The following is a 10740-nucleotide window of genomic DNA, read 5'->3' as shown; positions in this document are numbered from 1 at the left end:
ACATGACTTTTGTTCAATGGAAAAATAAGTTTAATGTTATTTTTCTTGATCTATACTGTTGGTTACATATTGTAAATTGATTGCCTTCTATTAAACAAAGTGTTCTTCAACTACAAATTACAAACTATACAGACTGGGAACAACCCTAGTTTATAACATCCTGTTCTGTTATTTTGTGTTTTTATGTACAGTGTATAATGGTCAGTATCAATCTATAAAACAAGAGACATTTTAATTGTAAATGTTCTTTATTTTGCAATTTGTAGCAGGTTCTTCTATACATTACATTACAATATATATTAATGTTAGTGCTATCTACATTACATATCAATCAAAACTGGTACACATTTGATATTTTAACACACTGTAGTAATATAATTATATAATTATATTTTAAATTGATAACATGTTTTCTATATCAGCAATATTAATCAGCTGAAAATTCAAATATAAATACCAAGCAGTATAAATATGATTTTTTTGTAATTTTTGGAGTAGTGACCCTTGGTGTTTGACTTTTCACATTGACGTTATATATGAAAATATTAATATTAATCAGATAGCTAAATGTATTGTATAGACATCCATCCTTACTCAGCCTTAGCCGTGATTTCTTAAGATTTTTGAGCGTGTATATGACCAATCAGATGCCTTGGCTAGCCATAATTACATGTACATTGTATATGTATATATATATCTGTACAACGGTTTGACAACACTGTATATACCGGTATATATACAGACATGTATGATATATCCCCTACTTACTGTTTCAATTTTTACAATCAGAAATATAAAGAATGTTAGTATCCTCTATGCTACAATATATCACAGATAGCACATCTCCAAGTCACACCAAACACCTATAGCAGTTGTCTCCCCTGCTACAGCTGAGCAATCCTGCTAACTAATGATACTAACAACTTATTAAAATATACAATATGACACTTATTTGACACAGACCTGTACAGGCGACACATCCATTAGATAGTTTACATGTACTACACTTCAGCTTGTCAAACCACATCAATCAATTTGGATAAACACTTTTCTTATCCTTTCAATTTAATTGAAGATAAACTCTTTAACTGAGAAATGAAAATACTGCAAAGGTTCAAAATATAACATCTGTTGATGAGGAGACTGACCAAGTAAAGGGAGAAAACTTTCTGAGCAATAAAAGGGGGATAACTCTGTATTCCCTGTGATACCAAATCAGTGACACCTTGTATTTATTACATATATATAATTGCAAATAAAATATGTAACCATATGAATTAATCTAGTGCAGTGGTGCATTATAGACCTTTTTTGGAGACGCCGTTAAATATCTCTCCACCTGTAAAATTCTTTGTCCCAAATAACATACCTAGAGGATCTTACTTGAGTGACTATGTGATATGAAATTTATCAAACAAGTTCAATATATTGATATGCCACTAGCCTTTATTAAACAAGTTTGATAAATTTCATATCACATAGTCACAAGTGTAAGATTCTATTTATCATATAAGTTAACTTTTATTAATAGAATTAAAGTAAAACTTCAAATTTTGTCTCTATATAGAAACAGTAGAAACTCTTGAATGTAACTTTTTCCTTTACATTTTACTTCTTGAGGCGTCATGATATATAGATTATGACGTCAAAATTAATTGTGATGTCATAATAGTGCTATTACATATGTTTCTTACAATATTTATGACATGGCCTTATGACATGGCTAGAAGAGTCAGTTATGTGATAAAAAAATTTTAACACATGAAAATAATCATTATCAACTTCAAAAACAACTAGTATCTGTAAAACATAACAAATACAGTAAAATAATAGGTATTAAAAAATACTGGAGACATAATGAGCTTGAATGATTGCTTAAAAAGTAGTCATGGAAGTTTTTTTGTTGATTTAACATAATATATATTGAGCTTGCTGTTTGTTTCTAGGAACAACTTGTCAAAAATGACCCTTTTGTTATCTGCATCTCTGTGTAGTCCAGCATGATTGTATTACTTTTTCCATCTTAATATACTAGTATAGTAAATAAAATGTATAACCTAGAAACCTGACTATACTTTTCCATCTTAATTTACTAGTATAGTAAATAAAATGTATAACCCAGAAACTTCACTATGCTTTTCCATCTTAATATACTAGTATAGTAAATAAAATGTATAACCCAGAAGCCTGAATATACTTTTCCATCTTAATATACTAGTGTAGTAAATAAAACATATAACCCAGAAACCTGAAATTATTTACCAAATATATATGCTTTGTGCAGGTGACAAGTTACACTGTTCTTTTTATTTGAACATAATATTATACTGTGGAGGTGATAATGATTTGTCTGTCTTACTACAGTATTTGGTATGTTCTAGTACACCAACAACATTGATATGAACTCCAAAAACAACCCTGGAACTCTAAGACACACGGTGGGCATATGTACAACAAGACATTGATCTACTGACATTAAAGTATGTGGCAAATGTGATGATTTATGTAGTACTATCGACCATCATCCAGTTTATTGTCTTGCCGACTAGGCCTGAAGAAGAAACATTTGATAGCCGTGTAGGCTCGACTACAGTAGGGGACATCACCGAATGTTCTGTCTGTCTTATCGTCACAGTCCGGACTCGAACTTCTCCGGATTTCCTCAGATCCCAGCTGGAACGCTAACCAATCCAAAGCCTCTGTCAGGCCGTCCCCCTTCAAGGCACTAACGTGGAAAATATCTGAAAACAAAATATTTGCTACAATGTTCATTACTGATTTCGACAACGATTTTATAACTAAATAATTTATAAAAACCATTATTAACAAATAAATCCCCCCTCTCTAAGTCTTCTAAGCTACAACTATACATATATCGAACAAAGGGAAGTAACTCAGATAGATCATTATGGTATTGTATGTAGCTAAAATTGAGTATACAAAGAAATGTAATCATTCTTGTAGGAGTTTTTTTTTTTAATTTTACATGCACACAATTCTATAGGTAGACGAAATTGCTCTAATTGACTGATCGACAGGTGTAATATAGCAATGTCTCGTGCTCGCAAGCGCATGTTTACCTATTCAATTTCGGAGTAAACATCGTAAACATCGCCTAAAACAAAAAGGCTTAAAACTAGCTCAGGACCTAGAGGTAGAGAACTAATGGTAGAATGTTGTACACATTAGCCACTATGCCATTGTCATCTGCATTGTTATATTATGTAGGAATGAGTGGAAAGTCTGAATTGTCTTAACTTTGCTGTACAGCATCGTAAGAATTTTATCAGTAGCCATTTAATCTTAACATCTTAATGCTGACTAACTTTAAAGATTCTGTTTTTTCTTCAGATGCAAATATCAACTAAAATTTTCACAAATTTGAATTCACTCAAAATAATTGAATCACTGAGAATTTATGTCCAATAATGATATTGCTATTTTTGTTTCATTTCTAAATATCAGTTTGGCCACCCTTACTCCATGTATGTTTGAGTTGACTAAGCCCCAGTCGATCGCGTATCTCCTCTGAGGACATATGAGGCTCCAGGTCACACTTATTGGCCAGAAACAGAAAACAGGCACCGGAAAGTTCCTCAGCTTGCAGAGCAGGTTTAATGACGTCGTGGTTCAGCTCATCCAACCTTTCCTTGTCGTGACTATCAATCACTATGACAACGGCCTCGGTTCCTTTGTAGTAATGACGGAAGAGTGGTCGCTGTTTTATAAAAAAATATAGACTTTGTACAGTACATGGATCTCTTGAAATATATATTTTTTATATCAATTAGTTAGTTAATTAGCGAATATAGAAAGTAAGCACTTAATGTATGGGTCAGAGAGAAGTAGGTGTCTGTGTCTTATGACCAACATTACATTCAATTTTTGATGATGTACTCACAGAGAACAAGAGTGGTGGGGAGGGAAGCGCTGATGGCATATTATGAAAATAAAAGTTAAAATTTATACTTTTACACTTTTAAAAGATAAGAAAATAAGTAACAGATAAGAAATTGTTTATTATTAACAAAGGGAGATAATTCTGTATACAAATTAATCAACAAATGGATTCATCAGTTTGTCATGAACTAAGGACTTGGTTTGAAATAAGAGAAAACACCTGTGATAAGAAGGAGCTACAGACGACTTTCTGCGAAATATTTTGCAATTTTTGGAACAAATGCCAGTCAAAGGGGAGTAACTCATGAAATGAATTATTCAGAAAGAGCTGCCTCTACACTGTATTTCTACATTTACTGTATATTATGTACAAGGTATGTAACAAAGGAACAACGGTCTGATGAAATGCATGACGTGTTGAGATTAGACAAAGGGAAGTAACTCACCATTTTATCACGACTGCCGATATCCCAGGCAGTGAAGTTAATGTCTTTGTACTGTATACTCTCCACATTAAACCCTGCAATGAAAATTAAAATTTCTGAAGATATGTTTCTGAAGATATGTTCTTACTTTCTACAATAACTATAAAATTCTTCTTCAGCTGAAAAATTTAATCATCATTAAATTGCAAACCATCTCAAAATCTCTAAGAGTGTTTGAATCATCCACCTCGATAATGCAATAATTATGGCATTGAAATGCTCCAGAAAAAGGAAGATTTCAAAGAATTTATGGATGCTGTTCTAGATAGATATAAAAGTTTATGTTCAGGTATAAACCAAAGAAATAAAGCAGGTACATCTGATATATATATTGTAGATTCTCCAGATAGAATATGAGGCTGCAAACTATTGTCAATGCGTAAGGAGAGATATAGTTGAAATAGTAAGGAAATGGCCATGCTTTCTGTATCAAAATTTTATCACCATCACATATGTTTAGATAATACAATCTCTGTTTTAGATATATTACAGAATTTGCTAATGCTTTAATTTCACAATCTTACCTCCTGAGATAAAATATAACATATGAGTTATTTATTTTACCACAGAACATTTTTTTACTACAGAAAGAAAAAGAGAAATGGTGACATCCGAGTACATGTAATTCATATCAATTTAACCAACAGCGTTCTATATAAGTTTGTAAGTGTATACAGTATGTGGGTTCTGTCATGTATTCCATTGTGTTGTACATCAAGGGTGCACATAGATTCTAAGTTCAAGTGTGCGACAAAGATTAATACGAAGCTATATGAGAAAGAAAACTAAGGGTTATGCTTCAGAATATCTAACAGTTTGATGTGTCTAAATGATTAAACTAAAAACTGTAATGATAAAAAAGAGAAGGCAGCCTGCACATCACCTTTTGGAATAAAAGAAGCCTTTGATTTTATTTGCCAATAAACATGAGTTTTATTTTTACTTAAATGCATATTTATAATTTTGCAACTCCTGAAAATTATGCATTTATGACTATGTTTGGGATATTTTGTGTTACATCATTTTAACAGTCTGAGAGTCTGATGTACCAGGTGTAGGAGGGAGGGGGCGTGGGCAAAGCCTGAAAACTCTGAAATAACCCACTGCCCAATAGTGACTGCCCCATTTGGATTTGGAACTCACATTCAACGAGACAACTACCCCACGGCTTCCAGCACTCTTCCTCCTCCAATTGGAGCTGCATGAATTAAGAACTTTTAGGACAGTAGTACCACATTCTAGACATAGTTGGGGGTTTTTATCGGTGACTTCAGCTTTCATTCATCACCAACACTACTTTCGTACTAAATCAAACAAAGACTATGATGAACAAGTAGCTGTAAGACTAATAAACAATCTATAAATTTGTCAAATTGATGATTTACTATGATCACTTGAATTAAAGATTTCCTTACCTATGGTAGGGATGACCAGGTTAAATTCTCCCAACTTTAGTCGGTATAACAGTGTGGTCTTCCCAACAGCATCCAATCCTGGAAATATAAAAAAAATCTTATATGTTTTTAATACAGCAACATCTCACCACAGTTTGTAGTTTCAATTTTGATACAATCAATATCCAAAGATGTTCATATGTCAGTAAAGTCAGTGGTCAGTAAAGTCAGTAGTAAGCAAAGCCAGGTGTCAGTAAAGTCAGTGGTCAGTAAAATCAGGTGTCAGTAAAGCCAGGTGTCAGTAAAGTCAGTGGTCAGTAAAGTCAGGTGTCAGTAAAGTCAGTGGTCAGTAAAATCAGGTGTCAGTAAAGTCAGTGGTCAGTAAAGTCAGTAGTAAGCAAAGCCAGGTGTCAGTAAAGTCAGTGGTCAGTAAAATCAGGTGTCAGTAAAGCCAGGTGTCAGTAAAGTCAGTGGTCAGTAAAGTCAGGTGTCAGTAAAGTCAGTGGTCAGTAAAGTCAGGTGTCAGTAAAGTCAGTGGTCAGCAAAGCCAAGTGTCAGTAAAGTCAGTGGTCAGTAAAGCCAAGTGTCAGTAAAGTCAGTGGTCAGTAAAGCCAAGTGTCAGTCAAGTCAGTGGTCAGTAAAGCCAAGTGTCAGTAAAGTCAGTGGTCAGTAAAGCCAGGTGTCAGTAAAGTCAGTGGTCAGTAAAGCCAGGTGTCAGTAAAGCCAGTCAGTAAAGTCAGTGGTCAGTAAAGTCAGGTGTCAGTAAAGTCAGTGGTCAGTAAAGCCACAAGTGTCAGTCAAGTCAGTGGTCAGTAAAGCCAAGTGTCAGTAAGTTCAGTGGTCAGTAAAGTCAGTGGTCAGTAAAGTCAGGTGTCAGTAAAGTCAGTGGTCAGCAAAGCCAAGTGTCAGTCAAGTCAGTGGTCAGCAAAGCCAAGTGTCAGTAAAGTCAGTGGTCAGTAAAGTCAGGTGTCAGTAAAGTCAGTGGTCAGCAAAGCCAGGTGTCAGTAAAGCCAGTGGTAAGTAAAGCCAGGTGTCAGTAGAGTCAGGTATCAGTCGAGTCAGATATCAATCACAGTTGTTGTCAATAAAGTAAAGACAGGTGACATTATGGACAGATGTAAGTAAAGGCAGGAGATGGTTAAGTCAGGGATCAGTCAAGTTTACGAGTGAATCAAAATAAGCATAGATTGCTAGAATGACTTCACGTTTTTTTTCTGTGCTTCATCATACAGTAAAGTAAAACATTAAGGAAAATGATACTCATTTAAACTGAACTTTGTCAATTTCAAGCACAAATATTGACATTCCATAGCTCATAGAATTCAAAATTTACACATTTATTGTCATGCCCTAAGATATGGACAGAGCTATTAGGCATACAAACTCCTTTGTTTATAACACCAATGATAAATATCATATCTGTTTATGAAACTTTACTGAAAAAATCCACATGGATGGAATAGGATAAAGAAATAGGAAAGTTGGTATCTTCTTTGAATACGGACCAGAAACATAGTATATGTATGTAGGTTTTGTATAAATTGGATGGTATAAGTTTACTTTCTAAGCCCCAGCTGGTTAGCGTTTTGTTTATCCTTGTAACTATAGAGCACCTGTGAGGTTAGTTTGGTTTCAACCAAAGTTATCCTTTTTGCTGACCAATTTACAATACTGACCTCAAAGCCAGACCTGCATGTGCAAGGCATATTGTAAATTAGTGATAAACAAAAGAAAAAAGACAAGCAAACGTAAAAACAACAAGAAAATATAGTAAAGTGAAGTAAGCAAGCCCACTAAATCAGACATTCCTACATTTAATTATACACTATGGCCACTATAAAACTTTGTTTCTGCAAGCTAGTCACCAGCTGCTACACCATACCAGGAATCTTAAAATGACCAAGGATGGCCATGGTGACAGGGCAATCCAATCAAGAAACAAACATACAGTCTGTCATATCCATTGTATGTAATAATATTAGGTCTAAAATAGACTAAAGAAGCTTACAGAAGCCCACAGGGATAATGCAGCGACCATTTCTTACCTAAAGAACCTTTGAGCTCCTTCAACAAAGATTTTGATCCTAAAGACGCCCAAAAGACCAAATTGATCAGAAGATAAGGTTTAGGTTTATCTTACTTTACACCTCGCCACAATAGCCAGCGTTATTTAAGGTCATGTCAGGTATAGGAGGTTGAGGAAAGCCAGAGCACCTGGAGAAAAACCACCAACCTATGGCCAGTACCTAGTAACTTACCCCTACATGGGTTTAGGAAGAGATTGTTTGTTTGTTAAGTAGGGCATGGTAGGGCAACCATGCCATAACCCGAAAATGAACTGTAATGTAATTAACTTTTATCATTAATTTGAGTCCAGTGTAGAGGAACATGATGTGTGCCTGTAATGGAAAACTACTATACTAACTATTGTTTAATTAATTGATGTCCTGTCAACGATCAAGGTCATGTAAGGACGGTCTCCCTTGTATACAGTGTGTAGCCTGTGTGAAGTGTGAGGTGCGTGTTTTGTTGCGGTATGTTCGTGTTGTGTCTTGTATAGTGGAACTGTTGCCCTTTTTATAGTGCTATATCACTGAAGGATGCCGCCAAGACACCAAGCAACACATCCGACCCAGTCACATTATACTGACAACGGGCGAACCAGTCATTCTACTCCATGTATGCTGAATGCTTAACAGAAACTACCACTTTTATAGATCTTGGTGTGTCTCGTCCAGGGGACAGAACCCAGAGCCTATTACAGAGGGGCGAGTGCTCAATAAAAGGCTAAATGTGAGGCGGTGTCCAGGGAGACTTTTTGGAAAAACAAAGTTAGTTAGGAAAAAGAGAAAATATAATATCCTAAATTTAGTCACCTTTTACAATCATGCAATAGGGGCAGCAGGTACACCTCTAACGCCCTACCTGCAGGACAGCCTAGGAGGAGACCAAGTGGTCATGTGTTGACTAATAGTGTATATTGTTTAACTATGGTTAAGATGATTAAGATTTAGTGGAGGGGAGTGTGTGGCATTGCTGGTAGAATATCAGATTCATTAACTATTAGACATAGGGTAAAATGGTGGAGAGCTATTGGTAGGATGTAAGGTATTTGTTACTATAAGACAGTTTGGCCCTGTATCTGTACATCAGTAGTAAAATGTCCGACACCCTAACTATTAGACCATCATCATCTTTGCTTTTACATTATAAAGAATTAGTAATCCCCAAAACATACTACCGGAGGTGCTATTTCAGTTGATATGGATGTAGCTGGCTCACTTCTGTGACACATAAAGCATTTGTATACAAGAGAAGTGTTGATGTAGACATCGGTTTGGATAATGTAATTACTGTCAGTCACCCCCACACAAAAGTCAGATATATGATGAACTTTCCAAACATGCAATATACACGAGTGTTGATCTCAGGCAAAGCTGCAGACAGCCTGGAGGTTTGAGACAAAGAAGCTAGAAGTTTCTGCCAATCTGAAGTGAATCACTATCACCAGAATATCCTAACAATTTATGTACACTGTTTATATCTATATAGACCTATACCTATCTAAACATCAACTATAAGATGATTCATTTGAGACATCTTACACACCCCTTTTTGACAGTAATGGGCAAATCTATCCATATAATTGGACAGATTTATGTCAATAAGGAAGGGAAAGTGCAGACTTCAGTTTATTGAGTGCTAAAGAAAACTGTAAACTATTTGTCAAAATCTCGAAGGAGAAACTTGCATGCCAGGAATTATTGAATGATATAAAAGATATCATTGTTTATTATATGTTTTCTTTATATACAGTCTAATGTTGAAAAGATGCTTGGTGAATATTTCACCATCCAGGATTGATATACCAGGTATATGTCTGCATGGTCTCTCCTACACAGTATGTTCTGTGTGGTGAATGTTTGTATATTGGGAGGCTGTGGTATATTTTTTGTGTGTCTTGTTGTGATACTGGAACTCATGTTAATCATGTGTAAACTATGGACAAGAGAGAACTTTCCTGACTTGGACATTTCTAGTCATTTATATCTTTACTGTCAAAATGTCTAAATCTGTTGTCAGGGTCAGATTTACTTATAAAGTATACTTTACATATATACTAAAATAACACTCTTTCAAGATGAGCAACTTAATTATCTATTATATTTTTTATGGAAATTTGGTATAAATGAATTTTTCTCTATATTGCCTGAAAACCAACATTATCAATATCACCAGTTATATTTTCTTTATACATAATAAGGTGAAGGAGAGATTCCACTTTCTGTCACTTTTATTTACCAAAGTTTCATAAATAGCATCACTTGGTAACACCCCCAAACAAACACTGAGAGTATATACCATATGTTGTGATTATATTTCTGTCTGGTCTCCCCACCACTAACAAGATAAACAGATCTGATGTAAATCTCCTCTTTTCTGTGGCGATGGTCTCCGCAACATGTTTCCACAGACAGAACATCACACTCTATAATGTCTTAATGTAAAACCTGTGTACTGCATGGGGAATGTACAGAACAGACAACCAGTCCTTGTAGGGTTACTGGAGGTGTACACATTTTAGTGGTGCACTTATTTTAGAGATTTCAATTCAACTGGTTCTCAGACTATTATTAAGGACGTGTCAGGTTTGTTGGTACATTTTTATTGTGCTCTTTACACAAATTCTAATACACACATCTGGGAAATGTAGAACAGACAGTCTCTGAATGTTTGAATTGAATGTATATTGTATAAGATGAAATTTTTGTTATATGGAAATTTTCATTGTTTTCCTGTTTCTATGGAACTATGAAATATTTCTGTTATTGTTGTTCTATCTGCTAACCACGAATATTTCTATCTATTAAATAATTTAAGTCTTAACCACAAAAGAAAGTACCCACTAATATTTCATGTTATACAGAATATTATTGGAGGACTTCTATTTCGAGACTTTT

The 10740-nt window shown here is 34.8% G+C and overlaps 1 protein-coding gene across 1 annotated transcript in view; it reads right to left on the bottom strand.

Annotated features, from left to right (window-relative positions):
- Nucleotides 1-235: 235 nt before the first annotated feature.
- The window catches only part of LOC138319395 (ADP-ribosylation factor 1-like), a 33035-nt gene continuing 22530 nt past the window's right edge, over nucleotides 236-10740 (bottom strand). The window contains exons 2-5 of the mRNA XM_069262501.1: nucleotides 5801-5878; nucleotides 4347-4420; nucleotides 3481-3718; nucleotides 236-2741 (exon numbers count right to left, since the gene is read on the bottom strand). Coding sequence (XP_069118602.1) covers nucleotides 2512-2741; nucleotides 3481-3718; nucleotides 4347-4420; nucleotides 5801-5878 — 620 coding nt within the window. The 3' untranslated portion in view covers nucleotides 236-2511. The remainder of the gene's footprint in view (nucleotides 2742-3480; nucleotides 3719-4346; nucleotides 4421-5800; nucleotides 5879-10740) is intronic.

The sequence above is a fragment of the Argopecten irradians genome, chromosome 1 (assembly GCF_041381155.1).
Source record: "Argopecten irradians isolate NY chromosome 1, Ai_NY, whole genome shotgun sequence".
NCBI classification, from domain to species: Eukaryota; Metazoa; Mollusca; class Bivalvia; order Pectinida; family Pectinidae; genus Argopecten; species Argopecten irradians.
Note: the sequence above shows the minus strand (reverse complement) of the source record. Positions and strands in the feature narration are given on the sequence as shown.